Here is a 17,677-nt window from a genome sequence, read left to right as displayed (position 1 = left end):
CTGGGAGCGTGTTGGGTGGGTTTGCTCTGCGTACGCGTCGCAGCTTTCCCACGCGGACTCACTGCCGAGAGAGGCGCGGCCCGCCGCCGCCGCCACGGCCAGAGGAGGCCGCGGATCTTGCTGAGGGCGAGGGCCCGCTCGCCGCTTCGCAGCCATGAGCTACGGCCGCCCGCCTCCCGATGTGGAGGGCATGACCTCCCTCAAGGTGGACAACCTGACTTACCGCACCTCGCCCGACACGCTGAGGCGCGTCTTCGAGAAGTACGGCCGCGTCGGCGACGTGTACATCCCGCGGGACCGCTACACCAAGGAGTCCCGCGGCTTCGCCTTCGTCCGCTTCCACGACAAGCGCGACGCCGAAGACGCCATGGATGCCATGGATGGGGCGGTGCTGGACGGCCGCGAGCTGCGCGTGCAGATGGCGCGCTACGGCCGCCCGCCCGACTCGCACCACAGCCGCCGGGGCCCGCCACCGCGGAGGTATGGCGGCGGCGGCTACGGACGGCGGAGCCGCAGGTGAGCGGGGCGAGGGCCCGGCCGGGGGCGGGACGGGAGGCCGGCGGGCGCACAAAGGTGCGCGGAGCACGTGGAGCGGGCCCCTCCCTCGCGGCCTGGGCGGCGGCGGGCCCGGCCGCACCGTGCGAGACCCCGCCTCGCTGCGAGGGAAATGGCGCCTGGCAGCCAGATAATGGCGGCGGGGCGGGAGGATCGGGCGGGGCTGGGCCGGCGGCCTGCAGCTCGCTCACGCTGTCTCTCCCTCGCGTCCCGCCCGCAGCCCGAGGCGCCGTCGCCGCAGCCGGTCTCGAAGCCGGAGCCGTTCCAGGTCCCGCAGCCGCTCTCGCTACAGCCGCTCCAAGTCTCGGTCCCGCACCCGGTCCCGCTCGCGCTCCACTTCCAAGTCCAGGTCTGCGCGAAGATCCAAGTCCAAGTCGTCCTCGGTCTCCAGATCCCGCTCGCGGTCCAGGTCCAGGTCGAGATCCAGAAGTCCTCCGCCCGTGTCCAAGAGGGAGTCCAAGTCTAGGTCGCGTTCCAAGAGCCCCCCCAAGTCTCCAGAGGAAGAAGGAGCAGTGTCCTCTTAAGAAAACGGTAATGTCTGCAGGAATTCGAGCCGCAGCCTGAGTCCCGTGGGGTTGAAGTAGGTTTTTTGAGCCATGCTAGCGTGAGTGACTCCTGATGTGACAGAGTACTGTCTGAAGTTACTCGGCTTTGGGAGTAATGCTGAAGAGGGGTCTTCAGAGAGGATTGTGTAAAGCTTAAGTAATAATGGCTGTTTCATACTGTTTGAGACCTATTAATGAAAATGACTATTTCTTGCTGTTTTTATCCAACGTCTGCATTTTCCCCCTTTAAAGCTGCGGTCTCCTGTTTGATAAAAGAATATTGGCCAGTATTGCAGATTTTAACTGATTTGGCTGATCCTCCAGGGACCAGTTTCTGTGGGCGTGTATTGGAGCAGGTTTGTCTTTACACGTTAAAGATGCACTATCCTCATAGAGCAAAACAATCAGTTCAACTGTTGTTGTGCTGACTGGGACTTCTTACTCTAATGGATGTGGCAAATGAATTGCGATTAAGAAGCAATGAACTTTTGGAATCCCAAAAGAAAGTTACAGGTATTGCACTGGGTGGGGAAAGGATAGTGTGTCTTTAACTCTCAAATTGTTTGGTCCTATTATTTTTTAAAGGAAAGGGCCCTAAGTAGCTGATAAGAACATCCTCAACTGCCAAACGTTTCATTTTCAAACATTTTAAAGGGTAGACTAATTTCTGATAGCAAGTTTTATTTGGATACAGCCCCACCCCGCCCTCCCGCTTTTTCTTTTTTTTCTTCCTCCCCTTGCCATTTTTTTGCCTTGGTTATCTGACCAAGAATCACATTCAGACTTGTGCTGGTGGTAGCCTTTGGGAGAATTCTCATTTGGGCCTTTAAAAAACTGACAGTGGCCTGGTGGAACCTTGTGTAACCTCCTTGTTTCACCAGAGCCTTAGTAAGTACGTGTCTAAAATGAAACCATGTGCACTGGGCACCTGTGTGTGTGGTAGTAGACGGTAAGCTGAACCTCTCTCTTTTCAAACCTAGATGGATCGGCAAGCAGCTTAACAGAGGACTTTGGGGAAAGGACCAGAAACTCAGTCCGACGTTCAGTGGAAGAGTCCTTGGAACAAGCAACTGGCTATTGAAAAGGTTATTTTGTAACATTTGTCTAACTTTTTACTTTTAATCTGCCTCAGGTGGCAAACATCATTTTATGTGCCATTGTGTTGCTGTTATTCAAATTTCTTGTAATTTAGTGAGGTGAGCGACTTCAGATTTCATTATTGGATTGGATATTTGAGGTAAAATTTCATTTTTGTTTATAGTGCTGACTTTTTTTGTTTGAAATTAAACAGATTGGTAACCTAATTTGTGGCCTCCTGACTTAATAAGGAAACGTTTGCAGCCATTACACACAGCCTAAAGCTGTCAGCAGATTGACTCAGCATTGCCTTCACTCCTTAGAATTAAAACCCATGAAAGTTGGTGTCATTGTTTATATATGTTATTTACCTTCAGGTCTAAATGATAATCTGAACCCAAATTTGTATAAAGACTTTTCAGGTGAAAAGACTTATTTTTTTTTTGAAGGATTGTTTACCAAATACAATTCTAATCTCTTCTCTTATGTATTTTTGTGCACTAGGCGCAGTTGTGTAGCAGTTGAGTAATGCTGGTTAGCTGTTAAGGTGGCGTGTTGCAGTGCAGAGTGCTTGGCTGTTTCCTGTTTTCTCCTGGTTGCTCCTGTGTAAAGATGCCTTGTCGTGCAGAAACAAATGGCTGTCCAGTTTATTAAAATGCCTGACAACTGCACTTCCAGTCACCCGGGCCTTGCATATAAATAATGGAGCATACAGTGAGCACATCTAGCTGATGATAAATACACCCCCTCCCTCAAAAAATGGTAAATCTGATCCTCGTGTATGAACTTAATCAGAAAATATTAAGGAAGCAAATGGTTTGTAACTTTGTAAGTACTTAAAAACATGGTGTATCTTTTGCTTATGAATATTCTGTACTATAACCATTGTTTCTGTAGTTTGATTAAAGTGTTTTCTGGTGTTAGCTTTTTTGAGAATATGTCTTGGTCTTTTTTTCCTCGGTTTAATCTAAAGACCTATGCAATGCATTACTTTGTTAATGGCCTTACAGTGTATGTAAAGGTAAAATGTTGAGGGAATACCATTTCCCTCACTAGGAGAATGCTAGATGAACCTAAACCCAACACTTTCAGTAGCATCTTGAGGTCTTAAAATGGTGTCTCGACCTAGAGTGTGTCCTGGTTAATGATTGAGAGTAATCTAAGTCCTTTTCAAGTGTTTTAATTTGTTAAAAAGTTGTTGCCCGTGAGTGTATCTTGTACATGACATCTCAGGCAGATGGATCATCTTAATGCCAGGTGTACTGAGTCTTGACACTGTCCCCGAACAGCTAGAGGTACAACTCAGAAGCTGTTCTTCCTTAAGGAGACCACCAGCATTTCAACAGTATGCCTTCCTGGGAGGGCAGACTCTGCTAGATCTTCCTTGTCTGCATCAAAAGACTCCAGAGGAACATGGACACATTTCATATCCCACTTGTAGAGCAAGTCTTCAAGTGACCAGTCAGCACTGAAAGGAAATAAATTTTTTAATGATTCATGCTTTTTCTGTTTAATGCATTGATTATCATTAAGAAAATTACCAATTGAAGCTGTCCATACTCACCTCCTGACCTGATAGGTAGACCAAAATTGAGCTTTGGGGTTCCTCTGCATCAGAAAGTACACTGTGGCTAAAATGCTTTCAAAATCTGGGGTGGGGGGAACAGTAGTGAGTTTTATGCGTCATGTGCGTGCTAGGTCTTTTTTTTTCTTCAGATTAAGCTTACCTTCTGGTTCAAAGAACACATCAGATGCAAGGATGATGTCTTGTGGTGGCAAAGACAACAGGTCCTTGGTTATGTGGCCCCATGTCAGCCCTACAACCTGAATGTGTGACAGGTCATTGAGTTGACAGCTTTGTCGGCAGATCTCCAGACAGTGGGGTAGCTCTGAGCTGTCAGATAGTATGACTTCAGCACCACACTTAGCAGCCAGAATCCCTGGAAGACTCACTCCAGCTCCAATCTAAATAATGGAAATAAGATTTGGGACTCAAAATGAGAGTCTGTGCTCCCTGGCTGGCTTTGAACTCTGGCCCGCCTGCTCCCAGGGCTGGGACTAAAGGCTGGTAACACTGCCAATGGCAACAAGCAGCACTCTGAACTTAAAAGGTTGATTTGCTGAAAAGTGGCACATATACCTGCTTAAATCAAAGGACGTTGCTTCTATATTGCAAAAATAATTGCAGTACAGGTTTGTCCTGTCTTGGAAATGGGATCTGGAACAACGGACAGGTGGATTGAATAGCCAGTTGTGCCGCTAACTGCTATTGCCTTTATAGCTAAGTCAGTATCCAGATTTTTTTTTTTTTTTTTTTGGAGAAAGGATTTCTCTATCTCTGCTTTCCAAGTGTTGGGATTAAAGGTGTGTGCCACACTGCCAGAGAATGTACAGTGTTCTGCCTACAAGTCAGGACACCACATCCCTTAGATGGTTATGAGCCACCATGTGGTTGCTGGGAATTGAACCCAGAACCTCTTTAATTGAAGCCAATGCTCTTTAATGGCTGAGCCACCTCTCCAACTCGATACTTGTTTTTAATTGGAAATGTGAAGATTTTACTAATTTGGAATTTCAAAGCCAGCCAAACTACCTGATATAAATAATAAATACTAATAGCTCATGTGGAAACTTACTGGGTCCTGTTACCTCTAAGACAGCTTTGCCTGGCAGAGATCTTCTGTGAAACCACAAATATTGGGCCAGGACTACAGCACAGGGCCAAACATACATCCCATATTGGACATGCAGGACCTATAAAGAAAATTTCCATGTGAATACTTTATACACGGTCAGTCCTGACACACACACACATGATGGTTCTGTTTTCTAGTACACAACCTACAGTTCTGAAACTATTCTAGGCTGGCCTCAATCCTGAGTAACCAAGGGCTTTGTGGACAATAGTGATAGCTCCTCAAGCGTTCTATGTGCATGAGTGTTTTGCATACCACCACTTGCATGCCGCCTAGTGCCTCTAAAACCAGAAGAGGGTGTTGGAGCCCCTGGAACTAGAGTTAAACATGGCTAAGCTTCCATGTGGGTGCTGGGAACTAAAGCTAGGTCCTCTGTAAGAACAGCAAGTACTCTACCTGAGTCATCTGTTCAGCCCCTCCACAAGCATTTAAACTGAGACTTCAGGGACAGTTAAGGGCTAGAGTGTACACTGTACAATGATGGGCAAAGAATAGGTAAATTTGGGTTGGTAATAAATGCTACTACAGCCGGGTGGTGGTAGTGCACGCCTTTAATCCTAGCACAGGCAGGTGGATCTCTGAGTTGTAGGCCAGCCTGGTCTACAGAGCAAGTTCCAAGATAGGCTCCATAGCTACTGAGAAATCCTGGGGGGCTGGAGAGATGGCTCAGCGGTTAAGAGCATTGCCCGCTCTTCCAAAGGTCCTGAATTCAATTCCCAGCAACCACATGGTGGCTCACAACCATCTGTAATGAGGTCTGGTGCCCTCTTCTGGCCTTCAGGCATACACACAGAAAGAATATTGTATACATAATAAATAAATATTTAAAAAAAATCCTGTCTGAAAAACCAATAAGTATTAAATGAATGAATAAATAAATGCTACAATAATAAAGCAAGGTGAAGTAAGGGTGTAACACATGGAGACAGGGGTTGCCCAGAAAAGAGCCTCTGGTCTGACCTAGGCACAGCTCTGAGGGGGAGGTTGGAGGTTTACTGACCTGTGCATCTCCTGGCCACAGAAATTTACAAATTCTAAGTACAAGAAGATGATGTACAAGCCCTATCCTTCATCCCTATTTTTTGGGAGATTTTCAAGTAAAGGATGACTTGGACACTAATGACAAGCCCTTAGGAAGATGTTTCACAAAAGGAGGTATATGTGGAGCTGAAAGACGGAAAGATAGTCTTTGGAAAGAACTAGAATCATTCAGGATGTGGTTCCCAGCTGTAATTCTATCACACAGGAGGAAGAAGGAACATTATTTTAAGTTCAAGGCCAACCTTATCTACATAGCAAATCAAAAGCCATCAGGGCTAGACTTCTAGACTTTGGGAAAAAAATCAAACTCCTAAAGCAATCAAGCAAACTAGAATCTGGGGAACATTTATCAAAAAGGGAAAAGGCCTCTGAATTGAGCCTCCCCCACCACCATCCCCAAACACCCCACCCCAGGCTCAAACTCCAGATCCAGCTATATGATTTTACATGACCTACTTGTCAGGGTTTCTGTCTCAACTGCACATATGATCACCATAGAGTAATGATTTTCAATGCCACACACAAAGCACTGCATATTAGCAACAGAAACCAAAGCTGGCCTGCCTGTCTTCTAGAGACGGGTGCCCTGCTAGGGTGACAGAGAATGACAAAAACTATCAAAGCTGGACAGGAATCGGAGGTCCATTCAGGAACAGTGCATGGATGGTTGTGATGGGACAGTGTTCACTCCAGCACTAGACAGGAAGGCCAAAATATCAAGACCCGATTTCAAAATAACAACAATAATAAATAGGGGTTGGGAAGATAGCTTTGCTTTTCCAGAAAACCAGGGTTCAGTTCCCAGCACCCACATGGTAGCTCACAACTGTCTGCAACTCCAAGGTCAGACACCAATGCACATAAAAAATATGTATATGCACATACATATACATAAATGAAGTTACAGGGTTAAAAAATAGGGGTAGATAAATGATTCAGCAGTTCGGAATGCGATTCTCCTGCTCTTCATTTTCTGAGACATAATGGTATGTAGCCCTGGATGTCCTGGAATTGGCTATGCAGACTACACTGGCCTCAAACTCCCAGTGATCCTCTTGCCTCTGCCTCTTGAATGCTGGGATTAAAGGAGGGATTAAGGGCATGGGCTACTATGTCCAGCAAAAGCTGAATCTTTTTTTAAAAAATGAAGCAGGGTATGGTGGCACATGGCTTTAATCCACTTGAAAGGCATGAGTGGGCAGGTCGCTGGTAGTTCCAGGCCAGCCAGAGGTGCACAGTGAGCTACAAAAAAAAATATCAGCGCTGAAGAGAAGCGTAAAACCCTGACTCAGTCACTAGGAGGCCACAGGAATCAAGTTCTGTCTTGGTTTGCCTCTTATGCTGAACTACTGAGGCCGGACAGACTGGGAAAATCAAGAAGACATGGGAAAGTAAAGATCTCATCTCAGAGTCTGGCTGAAGTCTGTCTCATCGAGTAAGGGTCAAATATCAGTACAACTAACAAAATTCACTGTGAAGTTTCAGAGGAACAATGTTCTTTATAGAGATATTTCAAACCTAAATGTTAAAACAGCAAACAAGAACCAGCAGGGTGTGGTGGCGGCACACACCTTTAATCCTAGCACCTCAGGAATTAGAGGCAGGCAGATCTCTGTGCGTTCAATACCAGCCTGGTCAGTTCCAGGACAGCCACAGCCAGAAAAAATTAAAATAGAGGAACTCCTTGGAGTGAAAATAAATCTGTCTTTTTTGTTTTGTTTTTCGAGACAGGTTTCCGCTATAGCTTTTGGAGCCTGTCCTGGAACTCACTCTGTAGACCAGGCTAGCCCTGAACTCAGAGATCCGCCTGCTTCTGCCTCCCGAGTGCTGGGATTAAAGGTGTGCACTGCCACTGCCCAGCTAAGTCTGTCTTTTAAATATAACCTCACAGCTTCTCCAGCTGTAATCAGCAACTTTCTGAGTTTCACGAACAAGGTTGTAAACGTGTCAACACCCTTGGACCTAGTATAATTAAAGATTCCTTTGACTCTTGTAGCACAAGGGTTTGACATCACTGTAATCCTTCCTGTCCAATGCACCTCATTAATTTCACCCTGGGACTTTTTTTTTTAAAAAAAAAAAGGTTTATTTATTTATGTATGAGTGCTCCATCTGCATCTACACCTTTATGCCAGAGAGGGCATCAAATCCTACAAGGGATGGTTGGGAGCCACCATGTGGTTGCTGGGAACTGAACTCTGGACCTCTGTCTCTCCAACCCCCATCCTGTGATCTTATTTACTAAAAGAAAAATTTCTTAGAAATCCCTTCAATTTAGCTTCAGAAGCTACAAAATGGTGCAAATGGCTGGGCGGTAATCCCAGCACTGCACTCCGGAGGCAAAGGCAGGCAGATCTCTGTGAGTTTGAGGCCAGCCTGGTCTACAAAAGCTAGTTTCAGGAAAGGCTTGATAGCTACAGCGAAACCCTGTCTAGAAAAAAAAAAAAAAAATTGTGCATATGGCTATTAAGACAGTTAAGTGCAGCTTTCTGCACTTGCAAAGCCTGTACCTATGCATTGTGTCCTTTTCCTAAACGTCTATATACCCCCAAACTTAAATCCAGGTTATACTGTTAACAGCCGCCCACTCTGCTTCATACTGATTTGCCTTGAAATGTTTTTCTGTAGTACAGTCAAGCACACCTGCTTCGATAGGTGGTGGTGAAGGCGGCCCCCTAAGCTTTCATCCTGCCTTTAGTCTCAACAGGCAGCCTGCTCTACACAGCCAGGGCGACACATAGAAACTCTGTCTCAACAAACCAAAAACAAAAGAATCTTTACTTCACTTGGGCAGAAGCGTCTGCCAAGAATGCAGGCTGCTCCAGGTGACAGCATAGGGTGGCAGTGCTGGCACTGCTGCCGGGAACGCCTACGCCTACCGGGATAGCTGCTCACATGACAGCCTGAAAGCCTTTGTCAACCCGACTATCAGGGGAAAGTCACTATTCGGAGCTAGGGTAGCTACAAGCTCGGAGGAACAAGTCACGGCAGATGCAGAATTTTATTGGGGTTTGGAGACAGGAACCCCTGGACCCATAACTTACGAGCTCAGAAGCACAACTTTCGCCTAGCATGTATGAGGTCTTGGGTTTGACAGCCAGAACAGAACAAAACAGAGTATGGTGGCGCACACCTGCAATCCTGGGGAGGAGGAACAGGGGTTCAATGTCAAGTCCGCCTGAACTCAAAAATAAAAAGGGTGATGGAGCACTTGCCTAACTGGTAGCGGCTGGATTCAATCAAGAGTACTCAGAGGCGTGGGGTGGTGGGGTTAAGATATAGTAGTAAATGCTTTTCAAAAAAGCTCAAAGCCAGCATCGCAGGCTAAGAAAGCCACTTTCCCGGAAGAAACACTCGGTGCCTCCGTCCTGGCACGGTCCATCAATGTCTCACTGGAGCACGTTTTAATCCCTCACCGAGCTCCATACCAGACCTGCTGCTAAATCCCTCACTCCCTACACCGCCATCAGGGAGCGCTTCCACGTGGGTGCCGCTGCACGCACCTGCGGGACGCGGACCTCCAGCACGGTCCCGTGGGCTCCAGGGCCTGACTCCTCCCGGAACCGAAAGCGCTGAGCCCCGGCCATGAGGCCGCGCTCGCACGGAGGGGAATCGGAGGACCCCAGGTCAGGGGGCGGTGGAGGGCGCTCGGCGCGCGGGAACGCCGGGCCGGTGGGGCCGTGCCACGTGGCCGCGAGACGAGCCGAGCCTGCTGGACGCTCTCCAAGCAAAACCCAGACGGCTGCGGCGGCAGGGAGCCCGACCGGAAGCGGACGGCGGGGAAGCGACGCGCAGCCGGAAGTGGAGCGCAGGCCGCAGCGGGGCGGGGCAGGACGTCAGCAAGGCGACCTTCCCAACATGGCGCCCAATCGGCGCGCGTGAAGGCGGATCTCGCAGGGCGCGGAGGCCAATGGCCATCCCCCGGAGGCGGTGGGGCGGGGAGGACGGCCGCTGCTCGCCCAACCGGGAGCTCCGTCGGAGGCTGGGGAGTGAATTTTCTGGAAGGCGACTTTAAAGCGCCTTGCCCGGAGCGAAGGGCGTTTCGGTGCCGCGCCGGCCGGAGAGGGCGCTTTTTGGTGGCAGGAAGCGAGCCGCGTCGCGGTCGTGGCGGAACCAGACGGTGACCTCCTCAGGATGAACCACAAGAGCAAGAAGCGCATCCGCGAGGCCAAGCGGAGTGCGCGACCCGAGCTCAAGGACTCGCTCGACTGGACCCGGCACAACTACTACGAGAGCTTCCCGCTGAGCCCGGCGGCCGTGCCGGTGAGCGGGGCGCGGGGCGGCCGGTGTGCGGCTCCGGGCGGGGCCTCCCGGGCAGCGGCTGTCCGCTCCCCGAAGGCCGCTCGTCCCCAGACCCTTCCCGCAGCCGGGCTGTCACAGCTCGCTCATTAATGGGAGCTTCGAGCCTGCCCCTCCTCCCTCCCTCTTTCCCTCCCTCGAAGGGGTGGCCCTGGGTGCGACGTGCTCACTCTCACGCACGTGGGCCTCCCTCCCCCTGGAGGAGCCAGAGGCGCGGTCATCGCTAATGCCTGTCGTTGCCGATGTGTGTCGTTGCTAATTGGCCCCGTGGGACACCTTTCCCCGCCACCGGACTTGTTCTGTGTTTTAACGGGACAGGTCTTTTGTTGTTTCCCCCAGGATAACGTGGAGCGGGCTGATGCTGTGCAGCTGTCGGTGGAGGAATTTGTCGAGCGCTACGAGAGGCCTTACAAGCCCGTGGTTCTGCTGAATGCCCAGGAGGGCTGGTCCGCGCAGGAGAAATGGACTCTGGAGCGCCTCAAAAGGAAATACCGGAACCAGAAGTTCAAGTGCGGCGAGGATAACGACGGTTACTCGGTGAAGATGAAGATGAAATACTACATCGAGTACATGGAGAGCACCCGTGACGACAGCCCCCTTTACATCTTTGACAGCAGCTACGGCGAACACCCCAAGAGAAGGAAACTTCTGGAAGACTACAAGGTGCCCAAGTTTTTCACGGATGATCTTTTCCAGTATGCGGGCGAGAAGCGCAGGCCCCCGTACAGGTAAAGTGTGCCAAAGCCCGAGGCAGGGTGGGTAGCAGAGCCCGTTCTAACCTGTGAAAGCAGTGCGTGGCTCCTTTATGGTCTGCTCGGAGGACTAATTCCATTGCTCTGGGGGCCACCCAGACACCTGGCTGCAGTCCTTTAAGTCTCCAGTCATCTAGCGCTTTCCCCCTATGTGCAATTCTGCGCACCAGTGCTGAGGAGACCAGAGGGTGGCAGTTCGTCTGGGGCTGGGTTGGTGGATGACTGTCAGCCACCACCATGCTGCACCGAGTGGGTGCTGAGAGAATTAAATTAAACCTAGGAGTCAGCGCTCCTAGCCTGAGCCATCTTTCCAGTCCAGCCCCAGGGCATTTAAATGTAGAATTCAATTGTGACGACCGTCTTTTTATTTTATTTTTTTTTTTTACTTATGTTTTTGGTTTTTCAAGACAGGGTTTCCCTGTGTATCTCTGACTGTCCTGGAACTCTGTAGACCAGGCAGACCTTGAACGCACAGAGTTCCGCCTGCTTCTGCCTCAGCGCTGGGATCACAGGCATGCGCCGCCACCACCCGGCTGAGACAATTACAATTGCTTAATAAAAAATTTTACTTATATTTTTGCAAGTGTGATTTACTGTAATTTATTGTTTTTGTTTTTTTTGGGGGGTCTCACTGTATATTCCTGCCTATCCTGGAATTTCCTATGTAGACCAGGCTGACCTTAAACTCACAAAGATCCTGCCTGCCTCTGTCTCCCTAGTGCTGGGATTGAATATGTTCAACACCACACCCAGCTCTGTTTTATTATTAATTGAGGGGTACATGTGCCACAGCACGCACGTAGCGTTCACAGGAGCCTGTTCTCTCCTACTGTAATGCGGGTTCCAGAGATTTTTTTGTTTGTTTTCTTTGAGACATAGTTTCACTATGTAGCTCTGGTTGTTCTGGAACTCATTATGTAGACCAGGCTTGCCTCCAACTCAGATCACCTGCCTCTGCCTCTGGAGTGTTGGGATTAAAGACGATAGGCCCAAGCTAGGCAGTAGTGGCACACGCCTTTTAATCCCAGCACTGGGGAGGCAGAGTCAGGCAGATTTCTGAGTTGGAGGCCAGCCTGATCTACGAGAGCAAGTTCCAGAACAGCCAGGGCTATACAGAGAAACCCTGTCTTGGAAAACAAAACAAAAGCCACTAGGCCCAGCTAGGTTTGAGGTTTTGGAGGCGGTCTCGCTCTGTAGCCCTAGCAGGCCTTAAATTGACAGATCCACCTGCTTCTCCAGAGTGTTGGGGTTAAAAGCTTGGGCTACCACAGTCAGCTGATAGATAACCTGTCTTTTTTTTTTTTTTTTTTAAGAGTCTATGCTTACTGGTAATAACCTGTCTTTTTAAAAATGTCCAGCAAAAATTTCTATCAGCGATTTTTCTTTTTCCTGTTAGACATCAGTCTGTATACAATTTATTTAATGCTGCGCGCCAGAATTTGTAGTCTCTGAAGTAAATACAGCATAATGTGTGATGGAGTACCATAGAGACTTTACTTTCATGCCAAGTACTTTTCAGGTTCCCTTCATGTCTTCTCCATGTTTCCATCCTGTAGGTGGTTTGTGATGGGGCCACCACGTTCTGGAACTGGGATTCACATTGACCCTCTGGGAACCAGTGCCTGGAATGCCTTAGTGCAGGGCCACAAGCGTTGGTGCCTGTTCCCAACAAGCACTCCCCGAGAACTCATCAAGGTGACCCGCGAAGAAGGGGGGAACCAACAAGATGAAGCCATTACCTGGTTTAATGTTATTTATCCACGGACACAGCTTCCAACCTGGCCGCCAGAATTCAAACCCCTGGAGATATTACAGAAACCAGGAGAGACTGTCTTTGTACCAGGTACAGATGAGCCAGAAGAAGCTGTTCTTCACAGCTCTGACTGTATTCTGTAATTGCACTGAGTTATTTTGGGATAAAATTATAGAATGAGACAGAAGTCCTTTCCTGTCATATACGCCTGCTGTGATGATAGGGTTAGGATTCTAAGTCAAAGGAAGTGCATCTGTCTCCACATTCCATGGGCCGAGACCCTGTTACCTGCTCTCCCTAAGTTGAGTCCCAGGCTCTGCCTGCATTTTGTGGCTTTTGCTAGAGTGCAGAATTGGCTGGGCTGAGTTGGAAAATCCCAGCCAGCCAGAGCTACATTGCGATAGATGAAGTTTCCAGAAGTGAAAATATTTAGAGGCTACAGGTTCTCCTAAAACTTCTGCCTTTACAGTGTTAGTCGCAGCTTTCGGTGACCAGGAGTCAACACATGTGAGGCAGACAGTCTGCCACCAGCACCCAGCTGTGCCTTCTAACAGGAAAGCAGCCATACACAATAGAGAAAGTGAGGGCATGGCTGTGCGGAGTCAGACACCAGGTCAGGAGCAGCGGGGCTGATCCTTACTGAATTATTTATTTGTTGGATTTCCAGGGGGCTGGTGGCATGTTGTTCTCAATCTTGACACCACCATTGCCATCACCCAGAACTTCGCCAGCAGTACCAACTTCCCTGTTGTGTGGCACAAGACGGTAAGAGGGAGGCCAAAGTTGTCAAGGAAGTGGTACAGGTGAGAAACCTTTCCTTTCTTCTGCTTTGTTCCAGTTCCTTCCCCAGAGATGGAAAGGGGAGCGTTGTCTGCTGCAGTACCATGCTTGGGAGTAGCTGGGCCTTGGAACCTGTGGTAGAGAGGGCCCAAGGTCAGGGCCAGCTGTCAGGGTGTCTGTAGCCTCCAGGTGGCAGGGAGCAGCTCTGCATGTTTGGTCATAGTCACAGTTGGGATTGTTTCTCTTTTGTTTTCACTCTGTCTTCTTCCTTTTTCTTATTCTTTTTTTTTTTTTTTGGTTTGTTATTTTTTAAAAATAAAAACTAGCATTAGCACCAAAAAAAGTCTTTGTTGAGGTTTTCTTTATTTTCCCCCAGAAACATATTCATTTGAACTTACTACCTTCAGTTCTTTTGAGGCAACTGCCCTGGAGACTTAGCTCCTCTGTTTATCCACAGAACAGATACAGCACGGGCAGCGGCAGTGCAAGCCACCCCCAGCCACCCCGTGCCACTGTGTCCCAACCCTGACCTGGAGGGACCAGCTCTCGGGGTAAGAGAGGGATTCTGGCTTGCTCAGTGCTCTGCCTCCCTGCTGAGAGGCCAGCAAGGGTGGTGGCTTCTATTCCCCTGGACTCTGGGGCATGAGGCCCTCTCGCTCTGCCCTGCAGGCCACTCCAAGGCCTCTGCATACGCAGGTCCTTTGTTGCTGGTCACAATGGATGTCAGATTAGGTTGCTGCTGGGGAGGGCTGCTGCTCTTAGCGTCAGCTCAGTCTCTCTTCCAAGTGACGGGGGTGGGCTCTCTTGTGTGATGTCTTATTTCTTATAAACCTAATTATTCTTGCTCTCTCTAGTATAATATAACCAGCCCCACCCCCTTCACTAGCACCGTGCTGTGGGAAGGAAAGACTTTAAAAGAAAGAAAACAGATCAGCTAGAAAAGACTTAGGGAGAAAAGTAGGAAAGGAGCTGTTTCTCTCCAGGGAGTTCTCTAAGGAGCTCCCCCTCTCCCAGGAAACTCGGCCTCCAGAGGTGTGTGTGTGTGGCTGGTGCTCCTTCAGGCATGTAGCACTAGAATGTAGTTTTCCTTCAGCGAATGTGGGCAGCCCACGTGGTCTGTTCTAGCCCAGTTGTGTCTCCGGGAGCCACTCCCGCTGATGCACTAGGGGTTTCCAGGTGCTGCAAGCAATGGAGTCCTCCACTTTGAGTCTGTCGTTTTGAGTGGGTGTTGCCACCAACTATCACAGCCCTGAGAACTACCTCTTGCCCTTCAGGATCTTGAAGCAGGAGCACCCTGAGCTGGCAGTCCTGGCCGATGCTGTTGACCTCCAAGAGTCCACAGGCATTGCTTCTGACAGCTCCAGCGACTCCTCCAGCTCTTCCAGTTCCAGCTCCTCCGACACGGACTCAGAGGTGAGGCCCTTGGCTGCCAGGGGTAGGGGTGGGGGGGGGCACAGGATTCTCACACAGCCATTCCTGCAACTGCACCCTTTCCCAGCATCACAGGCCTGTGAACTCCATCTGTGCAGAGGTGCTGGGAGTGCTGGGGGGTTGCACACAGCGGGGCTTCCAGCTTTGTTCTGACCACAAAGCCTTCATTAGACCCTATGGATGGTAAAACCGAAGCCCAGAAACAGGCAAACTTAACACTGGTGCTACGCCCTAACAGATTGTCACCGTCCCCATCACTGATACTTGCCTAGCCTAGGAAGGTTCTATCTTCAATGCCTAGTAATTCAGGGAAAAGAGGGATTTTTATCCAGGTGTGTTTTGATTTTTTTGTTTTTAGGAACAGGGTTCTCTGTGTAGCTCTGACTGTCCTGACAGTCATCAAACATCTGCACTGTCTCTCAAGTGCTGGGATTAAAGGCATGCAACACCACACCCAGCTTTTTTGGTTTTTTGAGAGACAGGGTCTTTCTATGCAGCCCCCTGCTTTCTTAGAATTCACTATGCAGACCAAATGGCCTCAAAATCACAGACATCCACCTGTCTGCTTCCTGAGAGCTGGATTTGTTTTTAGAATTTGTTTTGTTTTGTTTCTATTTTTGAGACAGTCTCATTCTGGCTGTGGTTGTCCTAGAACTCGCTCTGTAAACCAGGCTAGTTTTGAACCCACAGAGATCCACCTGCTCCAGCTTCCTGAGTGATTGGATTAAAGATGCATCACCACACTCTGCTTTTTTTTTTTTAAATATTTATTATGTATACAATATTCTGTATGTATGTATGTCTGCAGGCCAGAAGAGGGCACCAGACCTCATTCCAGATGGTTATGAGCCACCATGTGATTGCCAGGAATTGAACTCAGGACCTTTGGAAGAGCAGGCAATGCTCTTAACCACTGAGCCATCTTTCCAGCCCTCCACACCCTGCTTTTTTTATTTAAACCTTATGGTTTGGCTGGGCAGTGGTGGCGCACGCCTGCTTTTGTATTTAAACATTATGGTTTGGCTGGGCAGTGGTGGCAGAGGCAGCCGGATCTTTGTGAGTTCGAGGCCAGCCTGGTCTACAAGAGCTAGTTCCAGGACAGGAACCAAAAAAGCCACAGAGAAACCCTGTCTCAAAAAACCAAAATAAATAAATAAATAAAATAAACATGGTTTGAAATATCTTTCTACAGAGATATATTTGCTATCTGAACATTGCTTCTCTGTATACAAATTTCACAGTGAATTTTGTCCTTTAGAAGAGCAGGCAGTGCTCTTGGCCACTGAGCTGTCTCTCTAGCTTCTAATATTATTGATTTATTATGGGTGTGCCTCTGCATGGAAGTGTTTGCCGTAGTACAGATGTGGAGGGCAGAAAATGACTTGTAGTTGATTCTCTCCTTCCATGTGAGCCCCAGGGATGAAGTTCAGCATCAAGAACCTTTGCCCACAGAACCACCCCCCAGCCTTAAATTGTTTTTTCCTTCCCTTTGTCCAGTGTGAGTCTGGATCTGAAGGTGATGGGACCACACACCGCAGGAAGAAGAGGAGGACGTGCAGCATGGTGGGAAATGGGGACACTACCTCACAGGATGACTGTGTGAGCAAAGAACGCAGCTCCTCCAGGTGACCACATGTGGCTGCTGTCTATGCAAGGATGTGCCGGCTGCCACGGGCAAGGCCCAAGCCTCGGGAGGGCAGCCCACTGGAATCCGCAGAACCAGGGAGCTGACACCGGAGAATGAGGACGCTCAGAGTGGGAATTTGTAGCATTTGGTACAGTGACATGGTCATGTCTTATCCTAAGGGCAAAGGTGTGTGGATGGTGCCAAGGAAGCCCTTTATCTATTTAATAAAAATAATCCATTTTATATCTTGGACAGCTTTCCTTGGGCATACTAGAGTCTCTCTGTGCGCCTTTCCTGTGGTGAGTGTATGTGTGTGTGTGCTGGGCTGCACCTAGAACAGCTGTTGGCTTCTTGTATAACATCTTAACCATCCCTCCCAACTTGTTTAAAAAGAGTGAGAAACAGAAAAACAAGATTGGATCTAAGCCAGGTGTGGGTGACGTTTGCTTTAATCCCAGCACTCAGGAGGCAGAGGCAGGCAGAGCTCAAGTTCAAGGCCAGCCTGGTCTACAGATGGTGTTCTAGGACTGCCCAGGCTACCGTGGGTGGGCGGATGGATGGACAAACTGGATTTAAGTAAGTAAACTTCAGAACCAAGAGTCTGCTGGCACCTGTCCTGTATGGAGAGTGACAGGCCCTCAGTGAAAGGTGGCCCTGTTTGGACCTGTGAGGTGCACTGATTGGTGGTGTAGGAGACAGTGACATTCTGAAGTGCTTGACCGCTGCAGGTGAGGGAAGTCCTGTTGCCTTTGTCTCTGAGTCCTTGAGTATTAACTGCATAATAAAAGTCCAGGATCCTAGCTGTTTGATTCTGTTGTGCTGTCTCTTTGGTTTGACTGGAATTTAGTGAGAAGAATTGGATTGTCTTCCCAGTTGAATCTATGGTACTCGTGTGCATTTCCCCCCGTTTGTCCCTTCCACGGCCAGGCTCAGATGTGCCCTCTGCACATCCTACTCTCCCGTCTGTGCTTGGGAGGTGACAGCTGTCACGTGAGGTCTGAGATTTCCCCATTTTGGGTAGGGACAGTTGAGACAGTATCTGACTGCATAGTCATGCAGGCTTTGAAGTCAGGAGCCTCCTGCCTCAACATCCTAAGTGCTAGAATCATGCACCACCAGGC

At 49.0% G+C, this 17,677-nt stretch overlaps 3 protein-coding genes across 13 annotated transcripts; 2 read left to right on the top strand and 1 right to left on the bottom strand.

The window, feature by feature from the left end:
• Positions 1–9: 9 nt before the first annotated feature.
• Srsf2 (serine and arginine rich splicing factor 2) lies at positions 10–3,100 on the top strand. Of its 8 annotated transcripts, none has more exons than XR_007591311.1 (4): positions 10–516; positions 776–1,086; positions 1,353–1,456; positions 2,081–3,100. XR_007591311.1 is itself a non-coding variant. In XM_050140088.1 (3 exons), the coding sequence occupies exons 1-2, from the start codon at positions 155–157 to the stop codon at positions 1,077–1,079; spliced, it is 666 nt and encodes a 221-aa protein (XP_049996045.1). In that variant the 5' UTR covers positions 10–154; the 3' UTR covers positions 1,080–1,086; positions 1,353–3,100. The 8 variants fall into 8 exon arrangements, 3 of the variants coding, with proteins under 3 accessions (XP_049996045.1, XP_049996042.1, XP_049996043.1); XR_007591313.1 differs by having other exon boundaries at positions 776–1,456; positions 2,081–2,185; positions 2,682–3,100; XR_007591312.1 differs by lacking the exon at positions 1,353–1,456 and having other exon boundaries at positions 11–516; positions 2,081–2,185; positions 2,682–3,100.
• Mettl23 (methyltransferase 23, arginine) lies at positions 2,577–9,946 on the bottom strand. 2 transcript variants are annotated; one of them, XM_050140083.1, is made up of 6 exons: positions 9,418–9,946; positions 8,959–9,055; positions 4,827–4,931; positions 3,905–4,142; positions 3,742–3,826; positions 2,577–3,645 (listed from the first exon to the last, which is right to left on the bottom strand). In XM_050140083.1, exons 2-6 carry the CDS (start codon positions 8,986–8,988, stop codon positions 3,480–3,482), a joined length of 624 nt encoding a protein of 207 aa, XP_049996040.1. In that variant the 5' UTR covers positions 8,989–9,055; positions 9,418–9,946; the 3' UTR covers positions 2,577–3,479. The 2 variants fall into 2 exon arrangements, with proteins under 2 accessions (XP_049996040.1, XP_049996041.1); XM_050140084.1 differs by lacking the exon at positions 8,959–9,055 and having other exon boundaries at positions 9,418–9,730.
• Jmjd6 (jumonji domain containing 6, arginine demethylase and lysine hydroxylase) lies at positions 9,910–16,799 on the top strand. Of its 3 annotated transcripts, none has more exons than XR_007591308.1 (7): positions 9,910–10,177; positions 10,553–10,941; positions 12,522–12,808; positions 13,386–13,521; positions 13,956–14,049; positions 14,773–14,911; positions 16,427–16,799. XR_007591308.1 is itself a non-coding variant. In XM_050140082.1 (7 exons), the coding sequence occupies exons 1-7, from the start codon at positions 10,049–10,051 to the stop codon at positions 16,556–16,558; spliced, it is 1,263 nt and encodes a 420-aa protein (XP_049996039.1). In that variant the 5' UTR covers positions 9,910–10,048; the 3' UTR covers positions 16,559–16,799. The 3 variants fall into 3 exon arrangements, 2 of the variants coding, with proteins under 2 accessions (XP_049996039.1, XP_049996038.1); XM_050140082.1 differs by having other exon boundaries at positions 13,386–13,483; positions 13,961–14,049; XM_050140081.1 differs by lacking the exon at positions 13,956–14,049.
• Positions 16,800–17,677: the final 878 nt, after the last annotated feature.

Source organism: Alexandromys fortis, unplaced genomic scaffold (assembly GCF_014885135.2).
Source record: "Alexandromys fortis isolate MF-2015 unplaced genomic scaffold, M_Fortis_MF-2015_v1.1 scaffold_39, whole genome shotgun sequence".
NCBI lineage: Eukaryota > Metazoa > Chordata > Mammalia > Rodentia > Cricetidae > Alexandromys > Alexandromys fortis.
Note: the sequence above shows the minus strand (reverse complement) of the source record. Positions and strands in the feature narration are given on the sequence as shown.